Below are 24,704 nucleotides of genomic sequence, written 5' to 3' on the forward strand. Positions count from 1 at the left end.
CAGGGCAGGCTTTGCCTCTGCTGTTTTGCAGGGTCTTCTTGCTGCCCCTTCTTTTGTCTAAACCTCCCCCCTTTTTTCACTGCTTTGGGATTCCACCCTACAGTTATGACTGCAACAGTGAAACACGATGAACATAGTACAGTTGTGTACACCTACCATAAATGTAGATGTTCGAGTGTCTTCACTGTTGCAGTCGGTGTTTCCCTCCCTCCTATCCCCTCTTTTTCTCTTTTTTGTGGTGTATTTGTGTTTCCTAGTGAGATTCATTTATGATTTATTGGGGACTTCTGACATCTAGGGCAAGAAAGGCTGGAGAAGATGGCGTCGGCTGAGGGCTATGTACCAGAGCGTACTGACGTCAGGGTACTGGCTTGTACAGCCGACGCCGGACCCAGATTTTGGGATTCTGGCCGACCTCGGGCTGCCTGCCGGCAGGAGCTCCCTACAGTTATGACTGCAACAGTGAAGACACTCGAACATCTACATTTATGGTAGGTGTACACAACTGTACTTTACCATTCTAGAATTTAGCAATAACCCATGACTGGGTGTGGGTAAAATCTACAATACCCACATCCAGGAGTGGGTTTTTGCTATTGTACAATGACATTTAAGAAAGAACTTGCTTACCTTTCTTAAATAATATCTTTATATAATGGCACTTTAGTGTACTTCTGCTGGCTTTCTGATTTACTGATGTACTGCGCATGCATACAGTATGTACATTTGCGTACGTACACAGCACGTCAGTATAGTACAAGTAATAAAGAGCTTGCATAGAAGAGAGCATACCGCTATTAGTTTGCCTCTCTCTCCCCTCTCTCTTTTTTAATTATTTATACATTGCAAAAGTGTGGCAGCATTGCCAGAATAATGAAGGACAGGGTAAACATACGAGGAGACTGAAGGACATTCTGTTGAAGTCTGGACATTTGACAGCTAAGGTGAAAGCATTGCAATCTTTGACGTTAGCAGAACTGTACCTTTTAACTATCCAGATTTTTGCAGAGTATCCAGATTTTTTCTCATATTTTCCACTCTCCCTCTTAAAATATTTGAATATCTTTTTTTAGTATATCTTAACAAAAATCCAGCAGCTCAACAATAGTTAAGCAACCAGACTTTATTTCTTTACAATGGGCACACTGACTGTGATGCCCAATCAGTATGCCCATTTTTGAATAACAGTGAGTGTTATTGTGTAATTTCTAATACAACTTTAAGGGATGTAGAACTAGAGATATGACAATATGTTCTTTCATATACTGAATGTGTGCAAAATATATACATTGTAATGATGACAAAAACAACTTTCTTTTCATTATTAACAAAGTTCATTTTGCTGTTTTTTTAACGTGTAAGAAGTAAACCCTTTACAACCAGTTAGAATGCTTCAACGTTTGTAAAAGAAAATAATGTCATACCATACCTTCCATTTTTTTAGTTTTTCCCAGAATATTTTGAACTCTGAAAACCCAAGCTTTCCAGTCCCATCAGTCTAAAATACAGTTTAGAAGTTAAGAAACAATACAAGTAGGTGAAATGTCAGAAACAATGAAAGCACAATCGTGTGTGATATTCAACGTAGCAATAAAACCAAAGAGCATCTGGATGTTTGTTGTTGTATTCCTTAACATTTACTGTGTGAATGGCTTACAACTCAAGTCATATTCAGAATTCCAAAGCAGTCAGCAGTCAACCATGGAACATACCTTCTTCCCCTAACATTCTGTAGAGGAATGCTTACAATCAGTGACACAGTCTTCATTGATTGACACTTTACAATAACTGAACAGATATACTCTGATAACTGGCTTGTTATACCTATAAAGTAATTGTATATATTGAGCTCTGTTACAGTGTCAGGCTGATGTAAACAGTGTACAGTTATTTAAGATGTTATATACAAATACTATGGAATTTATTCAACTGTATTTAAAAAATAAAAATTTTTTGAGAGAAACAGTGACACATTCTAAATAAGTTATATTTAAGCAATAACTCATGCCTGGGTGTGGGTAATGCTGGATTTACCCACGGTTGATGTGGTTTGGTCATGAGGGCGAAGCCCGAGTGGCCAAACAAAGACAACCATGGGTAAATCCAGCATTACCCGCACCCACAAGTGGGTTATTGCTATTATACAATGACATTATTTAAGAAAAAAAATACTTACTTTTCTTAAATAATGGCATTGTATAATGCTTCCATGCTGCCCTTCTGCAGCTGTCTGGTATTCTGCGGCAGTTCTGATGTACTGCGCATGGGTATGCTTATGCATTACATCAGAGCTGTGGGTAGAAGCAAAGGAGAAAGCAAGATCTCCGTTGCTTTTTACAAAGTGCCTCGCTATGTTAAAGGAGTTTAACATAGTGAGACAGCTTTAAAAAAAGCAACAGTGAATCTCCGTTGCTTTTTTTAAAGCTGTCTCTCTATGTTAAACCCATTTAACATAGCGAGACAGCTTTAAAAAAAGCAACGGAGAAAGGAAGATCTCCGTTACTTTTTTTAAAGCTGTCTTGCTATGTTAAACTCCTTTAACATAGTGAGACAGTTTCTAAAAAGCAACGGACCTTTTTCCATTAGTATAAGTCTTTGATTTACAACGTGCATGCTGACCAATCAGCGTGCACATTTTGGAATATTAATGGGGGGGGTCGTTGTATAATGTAGCAATAACCCACAGCTAGGTGTGGGTAATACTGGATTTACCCATGGTTGGTGTGGTTTGGTCAGGAGGGTGAAGGCCGAGTAATCAAACAAAACCAACCATGAGTAAATCCAGCATTATCCACACCCAGCTGTGGGTTATTGCTATTATACAATGACATTATTTAAGAAAAAAAAAAATTGCTTTGCTTAAATAATGTCATTGTATAAGGTGTTGTGGTGTTCTGCTTTAATTTTGTGTCTAGGGATGTATTCTGTGCATGTGTATGCGACTTTCATTCCCATGCTTACACAGTACATCCGTGCTTTGGCAAGAAAGCAATGGAGAAAGGAAGATCTCTGTTGCTTCTTTAATTGTTTTTTTTTTAAAGAAAAAACAGTTTGCAATGCGGACATCTTAGAGGTATGAGAGAGACAGGACAGAAATACAATGAAAATCAGGTACGTTATGCCAAAGTAAAGAAATGTACCTAATTTGCCTTTTATTTCTGTCCTGTCTCTTGTTCTTGTAAACTGTCCGGATCACAAGTTTCATACTCTTACTTTTACAAGTAGAAGTTGTCCATAAGACATTGTGTCAGCTGCGATGTTCTTCATACAAGAAGGATTAGGTATATTTTCGATTTTTTTTTTGAACATACCTCATTATTGTTGGTTGCAGAACATCGCAGCTTCTTAGAACCTTACAAACAAGTTGCAAATGTGAAAGATATTGTCTTTACTTTAAGTGTTTTTGCTTCTTCTTTTCTATACAGTGATAGGAATGCACTGCTGCTCAATGACACTTCAGTGGCCGGACTTTTCCTGAGGGTATATTCTCAATTTACAATCTGTATGCTGGCTGTGCTGACCAATCAGTGTGCTTAATTTTGAGTGTTAATGGCCAGTCATTGTATATTCTATATAAAACAAAAGAACAATATTGCTAACACTAATAACTTCAGCTATGGATCTTCAAGTCCTCCTTTGACGCATCCCTGAAATACTTTCTATTCAGGAGAGTACTGACATCTCTGTCCTCAGCAGAATACATTTAAACCTTAAGTTTTTTTTTTCTGGGAATCCACTATTTGGCTCTAATTATGAAATCATACATGCTTTTGTTGTTATTCTCTGTTGTTTGCATTCATTATCTTCTCTTTCGGCTGTTCCGTTAGGGGTCGCCACAGTGGATCATCTGTTTCCATTTCTTCCTGTCCTCTGCATATTGCTCTTTCACACCAACCACCTGCATGTCCTCTCTCACCACATCCATAAACATCTATTGCAGCTAATTTCTGTTGTTAGTTTTCCAGTGTCAGTATTGTTTATTATATCTGTTTTGTATACATGTATATTTGACAATTTACCATTGAACAGTGTCTGGGATCAAACACTTAAAAAAGGAAGCTTTACTAATCCTAAATTGACAATAACAATATTTAAGATATAAGTTCTAATAAGAAAAAAGTCCTAATAAATAATTAAGCTATCAGTCAGATGAAACAGTACTAAATATGCTTGTATCCATTTACAGTAATAAATCTTGAATGGAGACTGGCTCAGTGACACAAAGTGATAGAGCCCTAACTGACTCAGTTGACCAGTGTTCAGTTAGAGATCCTGGTACTGGAGAAGCCAGACAGGGAAAGACAGAATTGAAGGGACCTGGCCTGCTGGTCTCTCCCAGGGTGGGTATGGGAGGATTACATGCACTAGATGGCACATTGGCAGATGTAATTTCTTTGCTAGAGCATGGGAAACTACTACCTGTACTTCTGGGTTGGTGGATGGGGCTATAAGATGGAAATGTCCATTGCAGAAGTGAGGGGTGTAAATCCTTAACAGTCAGCCCACTGCATATCCCCTTCCCTCAGGCTGTCCAAATGTGCACAGAGATGTTAGAGCAAAAAGCAGAAAACTACAAACTACCCCAATGGCTGCCTTAATGATGACCTCTCCTAGCTGAACCTTGTCCAGATCATGGGAAACAAGTGTTCTGAATGTCCTGGTGAGGTGGGGTGGTGGTGATCAGCAAGCAGTGGGGACAACCTGTGGCAAAAAAAAATCTTGACCAGAAATGAGAAGAAAGAATATAAAAACACAGCATCAAGTAAAATAAAACTCAGACATGCTTGTATTTGTTTTGTACATAACAGTAACAGAGACTGAAATGGCACAATGTACAATTTGGCTTTAAAATGTAAAAATGTGTAACATACTTTTTTAAGTCTACTGCAGTATAGAGCATGTGTCTATTCTTAACAGTAGTTAACTAGAGAACAAGACTTTAATAGGCAATCAGGTTGTATATAAGAATGCTGCTTGAAAGCAGCAGATCTGGAAGATCACTTGAAGGAAGATCCAGAAGTAGGAGTGGCACAATCCCTTGAGGGAGTATGTTGTGAAAGTACTTAATGACAGAACTGGAAGCTGGGCCTATGGGAAGTTTGCAGCCTAGGACTTTCATTTTGAAGACAGCCTACTGTGTGGACTGTGAATCTTGGGTAAAAACAACCCAAGGTGCTATGAATCTTGCTTAGAAATGTAAAGCAAGTTGGGCTATGAATTTGTTTTTCTTTTGACTCATGACAATAACATTTCTATTTTTTATGTAAGTCTTGCCTCTGGAGTCTCCATGGACTGACACTGGTGGCATGTTTACTGGGAGTTGACAAGAAAGTTGCTAACTTTTATCTCCTCACAGTATCTCTGCCATCAAGTGCAAACCATATATATTGGGCTGCTAATTCTCTATAGCACTGTGACTGCTCTGTTCCAGTTATGGTTAGAGCTGACCACAGCCATGGGGAAATTACTGGAAAAATTGTGGAAGCAAAGACGGGGCTAATTAAAATGTGGTGCACCTACACCAGTATCTATCTGTGTTAGCCAGCATAGCTGCAAACCCCATGACTGTGCCACCTATGAATAAAATAACTAGGGAGGACAATCTGGAGCCATGTTTGGTGGCATTTGAGCACTATGCTGCCATAAGAACTGGAAGGGAGCAGACTGGGAAAAATGTTAACATTCTAGGTGACAGGAGAGACATGGAAATATAAACTGACATGGACGTGCAATGACCTAATTGCATGGACTGTGACAAACTGAAGAAAAAACTTTTTGTTAAGGCTGGCATGATTCCTGAAGTACAAGTAATGAAATATCTTAGCTGGAATTTTAATGTAGATAAGCATATAAGTACATAAGCACACAGATGAATGACTTAAGCCATATTTTAAAGTTTTGGCTTGAACGTCATAGCAACAGTAAAGTAAAATGTTAGCAGGTTTGGCAGTAGAAAAGTTTAATTGTTTTGCAAAGAAATATAACAAAACAGGTGCTGCAAAGTGATTCTAAGAAATCTGATAAGCAAGTAACTTTAGAAGAATGCTTACCAGTTAATGACATGGTGCTTAAAATGAATTTTCTACTTCTACAACTGTAGTAGGGAATATGCCTTCTTTTGCGAAACAAAACAAAACAACACATATTCTGTTAATTTGCTACAAATGTGGGAAGAGAGGTCTCATTGCTATGTTCAGTCCTACTAATACTAAAGAACAGCAGCTGGCTGAAATGAATCCTTTCACTGAAGTTGTTATAACATCTAGGATAACTGAGTCAGTCCTATATCACTGTGTTACAAATAAGCTAGTCAACTGTACTGTATTTCAGAAGAAACGGAGGTTCAAGACCTGCTAGATACTTAAAGCTTGGTTTCCATTGTTAATGGACTGGCTTAACCCTTCTTGAGAGGGAAGGTAAGGTTTAACGTGAGAATTGACAATGGTCAATTGCCATGAATTTACCTATGATTCCAATGAAGAGTTCCCTGGTGTATAAACATAAGATTAACAATAATCAAAAAGTAGATGCAATATGCATTCATGGTGAAAGAAAAGAGTATCCACCTTACAATTGTAAAATTAAAACAGTTCTTTGGAATCTGTTGCATCCTATGGCAGTAACCCCTGATTTAAGTCATAATGCAATATTAGGAAATGTTTTCCCCCTTTAAAGCACTATAAAAATATTGGAGGAGGGAGAATCCATGGATAGATAGTGGTAGGATAATTTCATGAAAAGAGGCACATCGGCAGCTTTGATACACCTATAAAGAATAAAAAGTTAGGCAGGAAAAGAAAAACAGTGACACTCATACAGACATTCTGTATCAAAACCAGAAGAATGGAGTTTATATAGAAATGTCAAAAAGATCCAGAGTTTTATTGTTGTTAGACAGCAAAATAGAGTTGTCTGTTATTAGAAACATATCCCAGTGACAAAGCAAGAGAAAACCAGAACTCACTATAGGACATGAAGATGAACTGATAGAAAACTATGAAATAAAAATCAGTTCAAGCTAGAATAGATGCAGAAACTTACAAAAAGATAATTAAAATAGAAAAAAAGGCACTTTACAGAGGACTTTCAGAATAAAGTAAGTGCAGGAAGTGAGAAAAACAGATGAATACAGAGTTCTGAGCCCATTTCTGCTATTGTAAAGAGGGAATACAAGTGAAAGAAGACTGTGAACAACAGGAAATAAGTTAAACTGATAATACATTTTGTCCTGATGTGCTCTTTATAGTCAAGGGCAGCACAGGTATGGAACAGAAAGTTAGAATATGGCATCTATTTCCAATAAGGTAGAGAAAGCAACATAAAAGAGAGCATTCAAGAGGTTGTTACTGATAGCAGAGACAATAAAGCAAAAGGCAATCTTTGTTCAGATCTAGCCTTTGCAGGAAAATATATAAAAGAAGCTACAGTATCAGTCATTTGGGAGAAACAAACTAAATTTTCAACCCTGAGCCAAGTTACTGAAGAAAGTAAACATGAGTTAGTGAACTTACAGGCAAACCACATAAACTATAAAAAAGCACAATGAAGATATAATACTTTCAGTAGAGCAAGAGAGAGAATATAACTAAGACTGTATGAGAATAAAGTGAACAGGATGTTCCCAGTACTTCTTATTGCTATTTTTGAGTTAAAAGATGAACACTTATATAGAGTAAGAAGAAGGGCAATAAATTATGCTTCAGTTACTAGCATTGATACTTTATAGGACAATAGTAATGAAGCTAGTCCATGGTCACATGTTAGGAGGACACCAGGCATGGACAAAAATAAGGCAAGGGTGTTAGCTTAATTTTACTGGCCACCCATAATGAAAGATATAGAGAAATTCTGTGGTTCTTGTCCAGAATGCTAGAAAATTGTACCCCCATCATGCATTTTCAATGTATTGCTATGGACTTTGAAGGGCCATTAGTAAAACTGATCAATGGGTATCAGTACATACTAGTTATGATCGACTATGCTACGAAATTTGCAGAAGCAGTGCCACAATGTGAAGCTAATAATAAGGCTATTGCCAGGGAACTGATACTGTTATTTTCCAGAGTGGGTATTCCTAATGAGATATTTAATGAACAAAGTATTCCCTTGATGTCAATGGTACTGCATCAGTTGTGCCAGGACTTTAAAGCCTTACAGCTGAATACCTCAGCCTACCATACAAAGACTAATGGAGTAGCAGAGTGGTTTAATAAAGCACTCAGGTCCATGATGAGAACAGTTACTGATACAGCTGATAAAAACTGGGACCAGTTGTTACTGTACTTATTGTTTGCAATTAGTGAGGTGCCACAAACTTCAAATGGGTTTACTCTGTTTGAACTTCTGTATGGCAGACATCCAAGAAGGTTGCTTGACATTGCTAAGGACACTTGGGAAGAGGAAAAGGGTCCATTTAAAAGTGTAATACAACAATATGTTAGTTTGCAGGATAGATTAAGCTAGTAATACTCATAGTAAGAAAGCATAAGGAGAGTGCCCAGGAAATGCAGCAGTAGGTTTATAATGAGAATGCCCATTTTGGAGAATTTAACCCAGGAGATAAGGTACTAGTTATAGTACCTTCCATAGCAAACACATTTCTGGTCAAATGGTAGGCTCATTATGGTGACAAAAAGAATAAATGAAATTACTTACAAGGTTAGACAGCCAGGAAAGAGAAAGACACAGCAAACATATCACAGTAATGGAAATCAGTAGAGACTTTTGCAGTGAACTTACAAAATAAAATTCATACAAGTGAGATCAGAACATCTATGCCTAAAGTTCAGGCACAGGAATCCTTGTTGGAAGTACAAAAGCAGGAGGTGAAACAAATTTTGGTTAGAAATAATGGGATATTATCAGAGATGATTGGGAGAACTAAACAAATACACATAATACAGAGACAACCCTAGACTTGAGACCTTACAGAGTATGAGTTAAAAAAACAATAAGGGAAGAAGTTCAAAATACTCAAACTAGGCATGACAGAAAAGTCATGGAGTGACTGGAGCAGAACAGTACTGCTAATCCTAAGCTCATGGAAGTAGTAATGTTTGTAATGACTTTAGGAAGCTGAATAATATTTTAAAGTTTGATAATTATCCCGTGCCCAGAATTGATGAGTTTATTGTGAATTTAGGGAGGTTAGATACCTCACAAGACTAAGGGATACTGAGAAAAAGCACATATTCCCACTGCCTTCTATCCACACTCAAAAACAGCCTTTATAAGCCCCAATTGTCAATTTCAATATTAAGAAAATTGCCATTTGGCCTATATGGATCCCTGCCACCTTTTAGAGGTTGATAGACAAAATAGTAAAGCCCCAGTCATGACATGCTGCTGTATATCTGAATGGCAGGTTCATTCGGAGGACTGGGAATCTCACTTAACTAGCAGGCCATGTTAGAATCTATAAGATGGACAGATTTGACTGCAAATACTAAGATGCAGCCACTATTTAGGGTATATTATAGGAAGGGGGTGGTAAGACTATAACTAGAAAACGTGCAGTCCATTAAAAAAAGTCTTTGACATGTAATAAGAGACAAGTGAAAGCACTTCTTGATCTAGCTTTGTCCTACAGAAAGTATATGTATATTTGTCCCTAACTTTGTGACTATTCCTTATCCTTTGACAAGATCACAAGAGGGAAAGCTCCCATCAGAGTTTAATCATTTCTTGAGGCAGACAGAGCATTTAAAGATCTAAAATTAATCCTAAGGCCTGACCCTTTGGTGATAACTCCTGATTTTCTTAAAGAGTTTGCCTTATATACCAATGTAACAGAGATAGGTTTGGGGGCCTTGCTACCCCCAAGATATTCAAGGTGTGGAACACTTTGTGTGCTATTTCAGTAGGAAACAGTAATTAAGAAAGAAGATACTTGGCTACTGAAAAAGAGTGCCTAGCAATAAAGTTGGATTTCTATGCCTTGAAATACTATTTGTTAGGCAGGAACTTCACTTTTGTAACAGATCATGTCCATTTGCAATGGTTAAGTAGGCAATAACAAAAGAAGGAAGCTACTGCACATCAGAGCGAAATCCCATGAAGGGAAGACATCTCTGATCAACATTAGCAGAAAACTACATTCTCTCATAAAAACATCCAAGGCAAACTTTGAGAGAAAAATCGCTAAGGACACTAAAGATAACCACAAAGCCTTCTTCAGCTATGTTAGAAACCTGGGCGGAAACCCTCAGATATGCTCAGAGTTGGTTCACAACAACAAAAAATACACTGAACCCACAGATATTGCTAACATTCTAGTTGACAGGTTCAGTACAAATTTCTCCCCTCCTTCACCCCCAAAAGAAGAAATACTTATCCCAGCTGAATGTAATCTCCCTGTCATCTCAGATGTCCAAGTGAGAACCGCCCTAAACAAAGCAAAAAACACAGCATCAATGGGACCTGACGGTATCCCGGGGTGCGTGTTACGTGAACTCCAAGTGGAGCTAAACCCACACATAAAAATGCTATTTAACCTTAGCCTTACTTCGGGATATGTACCTGAACACTGGCGTACAGCAACAGTGGTCCCACTCCACAAGGGGGGTGCCTCTACAGACCCTGGAAACTACCGCCCCATAAGCTTAACTAGCCTGGTCCTGCAAAGCTATGATAAGAATCATTATGGAACTCATAAATAGAGACATAGGGGACCTACAGACACTTGACCCCACCCAGTTTGGCTTTGTAAAGGGCAGATCCTGCCTTTTAAACCTGGTTGACTTTTTCGAAACAGTCACTAGAGCCATTGATGAGGGCAAAGCAGTCCATACAGCATACCTGGACTTGGCTAAGGCCTTCGACACAATACCCCACTCAGGCATCATAGATAAGCTAAACAGCTTAAAAGTAAACCCTTATGTCACTAGATGGGTTGCAAACTGGCTAAAGGTCAGAACCCATAAAGTTAAAATCGCTGGAGCAATGTCAGACTCAAAGCCAGTCACAAGTGATGTCCCACAGGGATCTGTCCTGGGACCCCTCTTGTTTGGCATTTATTTCTCAGATGTTAAAGCAAACATGGGAGAGCTGTGGCTGACAAAGTTCACAGATGACTGCAAACTAGGCGCCATAGTCGATACACCAGCAGACACACACATCCTACAAAAAGGCCTCACTGAAACGGACAACTGGTGCTGTAGTCACGGCCTTAAACTAAATGCCAAAAAATGTATAGTCATCCATTTTGGAAAAAACAAAGTACCCACAAATTATCACATAGACAGCAACCCACTGAGTACGGAAAAAGTAATCAGAGACCTAGGGACCCAAGTAGACAGTGACCTCTCATTTGACACCCACGTTGCCAAAGTGGTTAGAAAAACATTCTACCTTGCACACCTCATCATGAAGGGATTCACATCCAGATCCAAGGATGTCATTGTACCCCTATATTCCTCCCTCATCAGACCCATGATTGAGTACAATGCCCCATTTGGTATGTACCTCACCCGGCATTTGCAACAGCTGGAGAGACCACAAAAGTACCTCACCAAAAGGATCAAGGGTCTCCAACATATGTCTTATTCTGCCAGACTAAAGAAACTTCAGCTCTATTCAGTAGCATACCACCTGCTCAGAGGTGATCTCTGCCTGATGTACAAGGCCATGTCCAATCAGGATCTGATGGACATGCTCCACCTCAAAAAATCCAAATCCATCAGGGCCACAAGAGCTAAAGACTTAAACCTCAGCACAAGTATGAATAGGACATGCTGGAGGGATAGAGTCATAACCCAGAGGCTTCCCATGCTTTGGAACAGGATCCCAGTTTGTATTAGGCAGAGCCCCTCACTGACTCTCTTCAAGAGAAATCTTGATGAGTGGATGGGAGATCGTAAGTTTACCCCAGGGGTCACATCTGTGTCACTGCTAGACAGGGGCACAGTAAACTAATTCTATTATATAAGGGGACCTTCATTGTGTCACTACTAGACAGAGGCACAGTATTCTAGATTTATTCTGTACATTTTTGTACCATTTCATGGGGTGGCAAAAGCCACATCACTATGGCTAGGCTTACAAATGCCCCAGGGCAGATAGCCTAGTACTATACTATGAAACTATGAAACTATGAATACAAAGGTATGCCAGTGGGTCTCATCCACCAGCCATTTCAGTATACAGTAATTCACAAGCCTTGCTAGATACTTTGATGCATTGTTCAAATCCTACATCCCACTCTCTGCTGGGAAAGGGGATAATGTAATGTTTTGTCTAGAAAATGTGTACTCTCTCTTTAAATATGTATAAGGTGCTTTAAGTGTACTGTAGTATGAGGTGTGAGTGTTTAGAGACCAGCTAGCATAATGGTTACTGTCTTTGCCTCCCATGCACAAGGTACAATGTTTAAGCCTGATGTCTGACCAATGCCTGTATGGAGCTTGCACGTTCTCCCTGGGTCTCTGTGGAGTTCCTCCCAAAAACATGCTGAGTGTTTCCACCTTAAACTCACTCATAAATGGAGTTGTGGGCAACAGGACAGAGATGGCTCAAAGGTTGCTAAGCAAAGACAGAAAGATAAAGAAGATAGTTAGATAACCTTCGTAAGGGATGTCAGCAACAAACTGCTCTCTAGTCCACAGTTCATCAAAGGCAGATAGAAGGAGTACATCCAGCAGCATTAATTCTGAATAAAGAGAACCTCACAGAAACTGTTCTGCCCCAGACACAGCCTATGATGGAAGAAGAAGAGGAGCCCACCCAAGAAGAAGTAAGAACAGCAGTAAGGAAAATGAATTCAGGCAAAGCACAAAGTTCGGATGAATCATGGCAAATGTGTCAAGATGTTGGGTGAGACAGGGGAGAAATGGCTCCTGATGGTACTTGTGTGGAGAAAAAGGCATATTCCAGATGACTGGAGAATAAGCATACTAGTGTCAGAATATGAGAATAAAAGGGACATCCACAACTCTGGGCAGTACAGAGGAATCAAACTCCTATCACATTGCATGAAAGGTCTGGAAAGGGTGCTTCCTAAACACATAGAAGGTAAGATGGGAGATAAGCAATTTGAATTCAGATCATGGTGTAGTACAACAAACCCAATATTTGGATTTGGACAGATAGAGGGAAAAAATAGACATGAAGCAATAGCCCAACTGGGTATTCCTAGACTTGAAGAAAGAATAAGACAAGATATCTAGAGGAAACTTAAAATAAAAGGGAAAATAGTGAACTGAGTTAACAGTTTTAAGTCAGTGGGAGGTGTGGTAAACGATAAGAGAAATCTGAATGAGGAGGTCAAAGTCAGAATCAGAGACACTACAGTTAAACAGCGCAAAATCTCAGGAGTAATGTGTGACAGATGAAATTGAAAAGTAAGGTGTACAAAACAGTACTTCTGTTGGTACAGACATCTGGGAAGTAAAGGCAGAGCAGCTGAGGAAGCTTATGATGATGAAGATAATGTGCTTGAGAAGGGTATTAGAATTGCCACCATGGAACAGATGAAAAAATAAGGTTATCAAAGCAGAAACCAAAGTAGCCCCAGTTACAGAGAAAGTCAAGAAAAACAGATTACAGTGGTCTGGTCACATGTATGGAAAAGCAGAAGATGATTTGGTAAAGCAGATTTGAGACAGGCAGGAAGAAGGCAAGAGAAGATGGAGATGTCCAGTCAGGAGATGGATGGACTGCATGACAGAAGACCTTAGACAAATACAGCATGACTGTCAAAGATAGTAGGAGACCAGCTCTAAACAGAGAGGACTGATAGCTGACACAACACCCCAATGTCATGTAAAAAGGGAAAAAGGAGTTGATGATGTCCTGGACACTGTGTTTCCAGGAAATGGAGATGTCCTAGGCAAAGAAAAGTGGGGGCATCTTATTACAACTGTATTAACTCTTTGCTCAGAGAACCTAAAACTGTGGTCTCAAATGGAAGGCTGCAACCCACTGGAGAGTTGAATGCTTACTGTAGGTGTGTCATAGTAAGTCATAAAAAACACTTGCAGAATTACCATCTTTGAGAGTAGTTTGGTAGCTGAGACTGCAATTTATCACATCTGATTACGTATGTTTGCATTTTTCACAACATAGCAGCAGAAGCTATATGTTTTCCAGAATGACAAAGGACACCTGCACAGTTTTCATACTGGAGATGCCATTGAATAGACTAAGTTAGCATATTTTGCTGCTGCTGGGATAATAACTTCTTTTGCTTTTCATGTATTTGTAGTTGTTAGCTGGTGTACAGCATCAATCCATGTGCATCTTTTTAGACTTAGCCTGTGAGTGCTGCCTAATTAAGTGACTTGCTCAGAGTCACACAGTAGGCAAATGGAGGCTAAGAGAATCATACCATGGACTATGGAAAACAGCTTGTTAATAGAGTTAAGCCTTAAATTTCTGTGCTGTCAGACCAGTTTGTGGAATTCATTCTTCCATGCTAACACTGGCTTCTGAAAGGGGTAAGATGGCAGTAATTACATTTTTTTTTTCGCATTCTGCCTTGTGGAAAATTTATCAGAGTTGTAGTGTAGATATCTAAAAGCATTAATAATTTATCTTCATTTGTATGCTCACTTTGGTTATATTAATTATGTGGATGTAAACTGTCTGCATTCTGGGATACTATTTTGTTTCAGTATATTATGTGGTATATTTGCTGTACACAGACACTATTACTATGCTTATATTTATTAAGCCATTGGTTCTCTCCTACACAGCATTCGTCTTCTTAAAATGGCAGTTAAGCTTTTTCCCTACAGACCTCTTTACTGGTACTGGCTACTCACAAGCTTTTGTCATTATAAATGAAGTAGGCATGAGGATCCATGTTGGCAGTAATTGTGAAGTTAAAATAGTCACGTTTTATCAGCTTCTTGTTTGCAAACATCTGAATCTACGTGCCAGCAAACCAGTGCACTGATGCTCTCACTTATCTTGCACAGTTAATATGTGGATGGATAGATAATATCTTTCTAATAATACCAGAATAGGATTGGTACTGCTGCTGGTAGAAGTGATATTACACTTGATAACATTTAAGAAATAATGAGCTGCTGAACTGTACAACTGACCTATTAGCTGTTATTGGACCTAACTGTAACACAATTTTAAAAATTAAAAAGATTAAAAAAAAAATTAAATTAAAAATAAAAAAAAATGTATGCACAGGGTGAAGAGAAGAGATGTGGCAAAAATGAGGGGACTAAGAAGTCCATTTGGGCAAAAACACAAACATCATGATAATGAAAAAGAAATGTTTCAGAAGAAGTTGAATACCTCAGCACAGGTACAGTATTACAGAAAAAGTGGTAAGAAATAATTAGAAGTGTGAGAAAAAATAGATGATTTATGTGGTGAAAATGTAAAAGTACATGTGGTGATGAGGGCTCTGATGACAAGGAGCCTGCTTGGTTTGCTAAAAGACATACGTATTTAGTCTGAACACATTATGAGTGCTGGTTAAGGTTTGATTTTGAATTTGCAGACACGTCAGACAAGCTTAAGCCACAGTGTTTAATTTGAGATACTCTGGGAAATGGATTACAGAAGCCCTGCAAATAATACATCCACATTTGACTAATAAACTTGATTCTTTTATAAGAAAATGTGTAGAAAAATCAAGTGGCAAGTATTAATTTGTTTTTTAACAAAACTGTTACTCTTTCTGAATGTACAGTGAATGTTCCCTACCTACTGTCACTAAGAAAAGCACAACAGAAGAAGCCTCATTCATTTAGAGAACATATTTTTCTGCTGGCTACATTACTATGTATAAGACAATGGTGCCACTAAGGCTTTAAGGAAACTTAAAACAGTTCCCTTATCAAACAATGCTATACACCAGCAGCCACAAGAAAAGGCAGTTGATTTTAAAATGCATCTAATACACAGCACCAAATCAAGTTGTAAATATTCTGTTCAGCTAGTTATATTCAAAGTAAGAAAGGCTACTGAGGATAAAGGATAGTCAAATAAAACAAGCAAAAATGAAAGAAGCAAAATAATTGACCAACACGACAGTTAAAACTCACAAATTTAATAAGAAATAAGTGCTTTCATACCTCAAGTGCTTCTTCAGACCAAAAAAACAACTATAATAAAACAATCATACACACACACACACACACACCCATGTATATATATATATATATATATATATATATATATATATATATATATATACACATGGGTCTACCTCGACCCGTTCAGATCACGGCACACTGTGGATAAGGGAATATTCCCTTTTCCCCACTATAGTGTGATCTCAGAGTGAGAATATATAAGTAGCGGGGGTGTGGGGGGTGCAGTAGGGCTTGCCTGCCTGCATACATGCGGTTAGCGTTGCCATGTATTTTATTCTTTTTGTGTTTTTTTTGGTTGCGTGGTTATTCATGAAAGTGCATTTTCGAATAAATGCATTTTTGGGAATAAGGGATCGTGAAATTAGGGCTCGTTGAAACGTAATTTCATTCAATGAAATGAGACCCATACACGCATGAACACACACACACACACACACACACACACACACACACACACACACACACAAAATTCAATACCTATTAAGAGCGTGCAATTTGAATAAAGGCTTTAAAGATACAGTCTGATTTAACCAAAAACATTTATCTGCTTGCATTCGTAAGTGAATATTACTGGGAAACTCCAAATAGCTTGCTTTGAGGATTACTGCAAGGAGGCAGATTTCAGTGAAGAAATGCTTTTCTATAGAAAAGTAATTGGTCAAGCAGTGACAGGAACTTTGTAGGACTGTAGATGTTTTTATGACTGAAATTTAGACTGAGTTAATTGTGTTGTTGTATATACTGATGAGCATTTCTTCCTACAAGAGGGTCTTACTTGTCAGTCTTGGAATAGATTTGTGGATACCCATCCAGTTATCTTGTTTATGTTTGTTATGCATTATTTATTATGAATCATTTGTAACAAAGCAAATGGAGCCAAATGTTGCATATTTGTGAACATTTATATCAAAACTGTAAACTTTCTTAAAGCTAGACTACTGAATGCATGGCTATTTTCAAATTTATGTTTTGAAGTGGGAGCAGAACATGCCGAAACAATTATTTATTATGAAATATGTAGGCCCAGATATGGAAATGCTATGTAAAGTGTTTAAAATGGGGGAGTAATTGCTAAATTTTCTGAGAATGGCAAAGTTGGATTTTATGCTGATTATCATCAAGACCCAGTGCAGGAGAGAAGATTGGTTTATTTTTCAGATACGATTTATACAATGAACTCATTAAATTGGTCAGCACAAGGCAGTAATATGAGTATGTTAGTATAGTATAACAAGGTAAATAACTGTAAAAAAATCAGTGTTTGAAGAGCCTGTGCTAACAGTGGAATTAAGATGTTTCAGTTGTTTTCAGTCTTTTTGGGCAGTATTAACACTATCATCTGAAGCAATGAACCAAACATTGTCACCTGTCTGTGTGGGTTGCTGGAAGTATCTTCCAATTGTTTTTAAAAACTGGCATTTGACAACACTGAATGGATTTGTGACCATTTACTCAATACTCTCAGAAAACAAATCAGCTTTCCATGGATGAAGAGGATAAGCTGACTACATTTGCTGAAGCGTGGGTCTCAGTCACTCCAGATGTTTTGGTTAGATATGAATGCAGGCTTTACAGCCTTTTACACTGCCATTGTGCAGTGCCTTTTTGTGTGAAACAAGCTTCTGTGCTACTTAGGTTCATAGGTGTGTTCTAGGTTAACGACCACTAGGGTCTTTTTAAGTCTAGTCATACATCCCAAATCTCTGATAAGTTCTGGTGTCCTTAATAAACAGATGGGTGACAGGTGTGTGAAATCAATAATCTCCAGGGTTCAGCAATATGTCCCTTCCCCAGGGATTGTGCAATCTCAGAGTTAGTATATATAATTAATAGGGAGGTGTGGGGGTCCAGTGTGGGTTTGATTCAATGCAAAAATGTGTTTATTGTTTGCATGCTCTAAGGCTATGCTCAGAGCATGCACATTCAGCTGTCCGTGTTGCAAATTTTGATTTTTGCAGTGTATTCCAGTACACCTGTACATCTTAGAGTTTTCCTCTCTTGGTCATTAAATAAACTAACCAGCTGGACAACAAAGTGCAGTAAGCTTCACAGAGTAAGAAAAAAATCATTTTCATATCAGGTAAGAGATGTGTGTGTCCTCCATTCTATTCTCCATTCTAATATCCACTATTTTACTGTTATTTACTGTTCTTATACTACCTATAATTGATTGTTGGCTGATGTTCCCTACTCCATTGTGCTGTGCACCATATCTGATATCTTCTCTCATCTGCTAAGAGATATGAGGCCAAATATCACAACACATTCACAGAAACTAGTTCCACTGGGGGTGGGGGGGCAAACCAAGTCAACATTCATAGAAATTACTTCCACTGGGGGGAAAACACAGCCAACCTTATACATCGTGAAGTATAACAAAAATATGAAACTTCATTTTTACAAGGGAAAGTCCCCCATGCATCCCCCATACCCTCATATCACTAAAGACACTCACTACTTGCGAGACTCTACAGCCTTGGGGATAAGGAGAAACCTCCTTACTCTCATTCCTCTATAATCTCACTTCATCAAATATCCCTTTATCAACAATACCTGCAAATCAGTGAAACTAGCTTCACATTTTCTGTTTAGTTGTAACAGGAGTTGACAATTTGCAAGGAATCTGCGTTGCCTACCCTTGATTCCTGTGACAGCAACCTCCCACTTTGTTTGCACTATTCCAGGTTCTGATTCTCCTTTGACTTGGATTTATTTCTTCTGAGCTGCATAGATATTTTGTTTTTCATTTTATGTCATTTTGTGAGGCTCACACATTTTGTTTCTTAGGTACATGATCTCTAGGGAAAGTATTTTTTCACCTATATTCCACCCTTGCACCGCAGATGTTAAATTCCACTTTGCACCTGTTCAAGCCCCCCTTAAGAAATTTTCTTAATCTCATTTAGACAGTAGTGCTGAAACCCCATTTTTACTAACCTTGCCTTCCCTGTAGGACAGTCCATCTCAATGCCGTCATTTGCTTTTTTACCCTAGATCTACTGTTACCTTTTGTCTAGACTCTGGTGGTTTCCTTCTCCCCAGGCTAAGATCCCTTTTCTGTTCAGATGAAGGCTACACAGGTGGCTACAGATGCATAAAACAGATTTAAACGATGATTATATAAAATGTTAGAAATTAGTGAAGTAGTTGACAGAGTCCCTAAAACAAGAGCTTTAGTCAGAATAAATGACCTGTGATGTTTGTGCTGTTTACTGGTTTGTTCTCACAGCATAGATATGAAGAATAAAATCTGGTTACAAATAATTAGAAATATGATATGGTTTGAAGTAAAACACAATGCAGATCTTATTGTTGCACTGATACTTGTCATGTTAATGACTTTAACAGTTGTTAATGCCAATAATAATGATTACCATTAACATGATAAATATCAATACAATAGTAAAATCTGCATTGTGTTTTACTTCAAACATCAGAAATGTTGAAATGTGCAGTGCTGATGCTTTCAATGTATTATAAATAAATAGTAAGAAAGATTTCAGTGAAAAGGATTTGTAGTCCTGTAAATCTCTGCATAAAGGTATACTGTGGCAAAATGCAAGACATTTTAAGATTTTCTAAAAACGAGAATTTAGAAGTATCATCCATTCATTTTGAAAAGATTTGGCAAGAAATGTATTGCAGCAGATAGTAACATCACAACGATGAATAGTAATTCAAAACTGATGCTTCACATTATCCAAGATTTTGCTGAATACCCATGTACAAAGTAAAAGGATACATCCATCAACGAGACAATGCTTTTACATGACCAGATGCTCAGATCCTTGAACTGAATATCTTTTTCTGAAACACAAAGCAAAACAGTTTTAACATGACAATACATTACTCAAAATGTTTTTACTTATTTCGATGTTACTATTGGAAAACATTTCTGATCTGCAGGTAAAATGGACTCTTTTCAGCATTAACACATTATATATGAAAGTCTGTCAGTTTAGCACCGAGGACGGAGGTTATGATCTGCTAAAGCATTCACCCTGTAGTCCTGCATCCAGTTCCCTATATCTCCATTTGCCTGTGCTTTTTTTTATTAAACAAGAAACATCTTTATTGAATTGTTACTTATGACATAGGCAAGCATACATTTATATAAATGAAAACAAACCATATTGATATATTTTCAGTTGCAAACATACATCACATATACAGTCATTATCATTTGGACATTACATAGCTCATTCAATTCCTGCATCCCTTAAACCTCATTCCTCCGCTAAAACATTAATTGGCATGTATTGTTCCCAAATTCCACATTTATTTCTACATAATTTGCTCCTACCCTTTTCTAAAAACACCACTTCCAGTTTTTTGATCTTTGTTACTATATTCACTACTTCTAGTATGGTTGGTACTCACATCCATTTGTTCACCAAATATTTCTGACAAGAGCACTCTGCAGGGAAATATTAAAGTTTGCCAACTCATTACCCCAAAACATATGTTCCTAGTTACCTCCTTCTTCCCCATCACATCTCCAACATTTGCCATCTACCTGAGGAAATTTTTTGGAGTCTGCTTTGGGCATAAACATAACTATGCAAACACTTCCAAGTAAAAATCCTAAATCTTCCAGAATTTGTTGCATATTTGGAAGCCATATATATGTCCTCCCATTGTTTGTGAATTTCTTATCCTGTCGCCCTTCCCAATCTTTTGCAACCTCCTCTGATTGATTCCTATAGTTATCATGCAATATTTTATATCCCCTACTAATTTTTTTTAATAGCAGCTTCTGTTCTACATTGAATTAAAAGCATACCAGAGCAGAACAACTGTTCTGTCCTTGAGAGAAAATCTCCTGAACCCTACTTGGAGTAAACAAGTACCTGTGTAAACATTTACATGCAAATATCATAGATTTGCTGACTTCATAGATTTCCAAGGGGCCTTACAAATTTCTTCCCTTGCTTTTTTGTACTCTGTTGCTCTAAGACATGCTGTAGGTGAATTGGACACTCTAAATTGGCCCTAGGTGTGAGTGCGTGCATGTGTGTGCCTTCTGTGGAAGGTTGGGTGCCAGGCTTGCAACTCAACACCATAAAACTCCATTGCCAATCATGAGTGGACAGGTGATCCGCTGTGACGACCCCTAACCAGGAAAAAGCCTGAAGAAGAAGATTATATACCTTACTAATGATCCATTTCTTAAATGCAATTTCTGGTCTTGCTTCCATTAAAAATCCTATCAGAGCTTGTCTTTCACTTGGTAACGCCCACCCCCCATCATCTCTCTCTGCGTATATATATATATATATATATATATATATATATATATATATATATATATTATGAACAGTCCCTGATATGGAAGGCATATTTTAACTCGCAGGTCACACTCCTGCTTGGCATTTTCCTTCCCAGTAAACTGCTTTCCCCTTCCTTGCTCCCAGTAGTTTGGCTCTTTTTTGTTACTTCCTACCGTCTCTTGCCTGTTTTTTGTACCCTTAGTCACATGCATAACTTGGGGCAAAGGGGACAGCACCCCAGGTGCAAAATGTTAGGGAACATACATTTTTCTGAAGAGCTTTTTTTTGGTCCTTAACTAAATATTTGGGGAGAGAACCAGATCAGGAGGTGGCACCAGGTACCAGAATAGCTAGTTATGCCTCTGTCCTTAGTTGTCCTTATTCCTTTTGGCAAACTCTCCTTTTTCCGCTCCCTTACTAGTTTAGTCTTTTACTGTTATCAGCCAGTTTGGGTATATTATATTCTGTATAGCTATTTCAATTCTCTTTAAGGGCTTGCTTCCAAGACCATAATTTCTCTGCATTCTTCTCACTTCCAGCTTGCTCCACCATCTTTTTCCACTTTGATGTATACTCATCCACTTCTGCTGTATGTAAAAGTCTCAGCTGTGTAATTTTAAAGTATCACTTCAGATCAGTAGTGCTAAACCACTCTGTCCAATAGGAAGAATGAGTTTATCCCACTTTAGTCTTGCCCTTTCCTCCTCCCAAATAAAGTCCCTCATTACCTTATTGATTAGAATTCACAACTTTTCTTTGGACTGATAAAGGAATACCTAACTGATGTACAGTACCAAAGGAACTGTTCACAGAATAAACCTAACAACCTCGCTATGTATTACTAAAAGTCATAAGTATATTTTAAAAGAAATCAAAAGTTCTTCTGCACCATAAACTCACCTAACAGGCTTAAATACATTTAAAAATCCCAAATACTTTCTTTTTGAGTAGTCTCTGCGATTTTCCCTTTGCAGGTTGGGCCCTGCTCCTCTCACCCTCACTCTGCTCTGGCTCACTTCACTCGTCTACTCTAGCTCCCCAATTCCCACCCATCCCTTCCTCATCCACACTTCTTACACATTTACTCTTATACTGTTCAAACAACACTTTTGACACCCGCAAGCCAAGTTATCTTACACTTTCACCATCCTATGTCAAGAACTCTATCCTCTCACTATATCACCAATCACAAGACTCAAACTAGTACTCACCCTAAAATTAGAACTGTCCCTCTTCTTTTATGTACCCCATGTGTAACTCCTCCCACCATGCCCTATTAATCTCTCTCCTCCATATAACCATCTCCTTCTCCATAATCACACTTATGATTTAATTGTCTCTGACTTCCACCTTCTTTTACTCTTTATCATGTTTACATCTAGAGCTTCATTCTAACTAGCCAGCCATTACTGTGTATAACAGTTTCCATCTCCCTCTGATTTTGTACGCATTCTTTCGTGTATCTTTCCCCTCTCACCCATATCTCATCTTACCAAATATCTTTAGCTATCTCCGATTTCTATCATTCACCATTTTATTCCACCAATCACCCCACCAAATCATCTAGTCTTTTTAATACATACTATATGCACTTGATTGAACCTCTCCATATAAAACCCATAACCTCTCAACTCAAATATCAGTATAAAACCCACGTTAAAAGTCAAGTATTTATGTCCATACAAACTCTCACCCATCTCAGTTCAGCTTTGTGGTGATGTACACCCCAATCTAAGCCCATTCACACATGCCTGTAACAACACTAACTCATCCACCAGCTTCATTTAATCATGACAACCTATCTGTAGGCAAACCATTCTTTAAGGTTCTTCAACTTAATATCAGAAAAAAATACCAAAAAATCACAGAATTTAATGCCTGGTTAGCTTTCCACTCCCCAGATACTGAGGGCATCTCTGAAATCCAGTTACAACCACACATTCATGATTATGAAATCATTCTCTGGTCTACAGCATCCCCCAATTAGTCAGAAAACCAAAAAAGGGGTGGCAGAGCTAAACTGTACTCTAGCACCCTCCAACTGTCTGAATACACCCATGATATTCCGGTCTTCAACAGTGCTGAAATACCCATCTCTTTCTTCATACTTAATGAACAAAAAAATTTTGAAAAATTTACTTGTACATCCTTCCTCGTGAAAACTCCTCTACACTGGAACATATTCTGTCCTGGTTAACCACAAACATTCCATATGAGACTATTATACAAAGTGATGCAAACATTGACTGGTTGTTTTTTTACCACCAACTCCCCCAAAGCATCAAGTAATCTTTATGGTTTCATACAACTCATCAGCTCCCCAGCCAGATAAAGTAAGCCCAAAGAAGCCATCTACCTTGCTTAGATATGCTGTTACATCATCAACATCAAGCACATTGCCTGACAGTCTCAGTGATCACCTTCTTATCTTTGCTATTAGGTGCAACCCTAATAAACTCAGGCAGTATTACTTCTTAGAATCCAGAAATCTACCCTCTTTCAAACTAGATGCATTAATAGATTTCCTGAAATCATTTACCTAGAGCACTCTTAGATAATTTCCACTGGGTAATGCAGTCACCCAGTTTAATACTATTACTGAGTAGTCTAGCTCCAACCTGCTCCTCCCAAAAAAATGAATAAGACACATCTCTGCCCTCTGGTTAGCACCTGATACTAAGAAATGTATGAACAACTGGGACAAAGCTTGGAAAATATGGCAACAAACTTTAGAGTACTCCACAATAACATCAACAAAGTATTAGGATTGACAAAACAAATTACTACTATAACCTTTAACATAAAAAAATAACAATCCTAAAAGGTATGGGGCTTCATTAAAAAACTCCTGCACTCAGGTAAGGCACAACAATACAAGCCTTGCCCCAACAGTCCCCCAGAAACCAAAGCACTACTATTCAACTCCCACATCATTAATACTATAACCTGTATGTTCAGTTCTAACACTAATTCCACATACACTGAAATCACCTAATGCAGTACAGCCTCCACTTCTTTGTAATTCAGTTATGTATCCATCTCCATCATCAAAAAAACACATTTGTAAACTAAAACTTACCAGACTAGCTACTGACAAGTTACCTTTAGAATACCTAAAAATCACAGCCAATGCAGTAACCTTCCCCATCTATATATTTGTTAACAGATCCATTCAAGAATCATTTGTCCCTTCTCTCTGGAAAAAAATCTTATATCATTCTACTGCACAAAGGATGAAATTCCTCAGACCTTTCAGACTATAGGCCTGTCTCTCAAAAATCACAATATAATATATTTATTTTCAGCACCTTAAACACACTGTACATGACAACCTTCTTTCCCCCACCCAACATGTTTTCAACCACTATCGCAGTACTAT

General features: G+C 38.1%; 1 protein-coding gene across 1 annotated transcript in view; it reads right to left on the reverse strand.

Moving 5' to 3' along the window:
* The window catches only part of CAPN9 (calpain 9), a 626,364-nt gene that overhangs the window by 115,356 nt on the left and 486,304 nt on the right, over positions 1-24,704 (reverse strand). Inside the window, exons 15-16 of the mRNA XM_044076034.1 lie at positions 19,798-19,862; positions 1,430-1,498 (exon numbers count right to left, since the gene is read on the reverse strand). Coding sequence (XP_043931969.1) covers positions 1,430-1,498; positions 19,798-19,862 — 134 coding nt within the window. The remainder of the gene's footprint in view (positions 1-1,429; positions 1,499-19,797; positions 19,863-24,704) is intronic.

This window comes from Protopterus annectens, chromosome 1.part1, assembly GCF_019279795.1.
Source record: "Protopterus annectens isolate FY-2018-M chromosome 1.part1, PAN1.0, whole genome shotgun sequence".
Classification (NCBI taxonomy): domain Eukaryota; kingdom Metazoa; phylum Chordata; order Ceratodontiformes; family Protopteridae; genus Protopterus; species Protopterus annectens.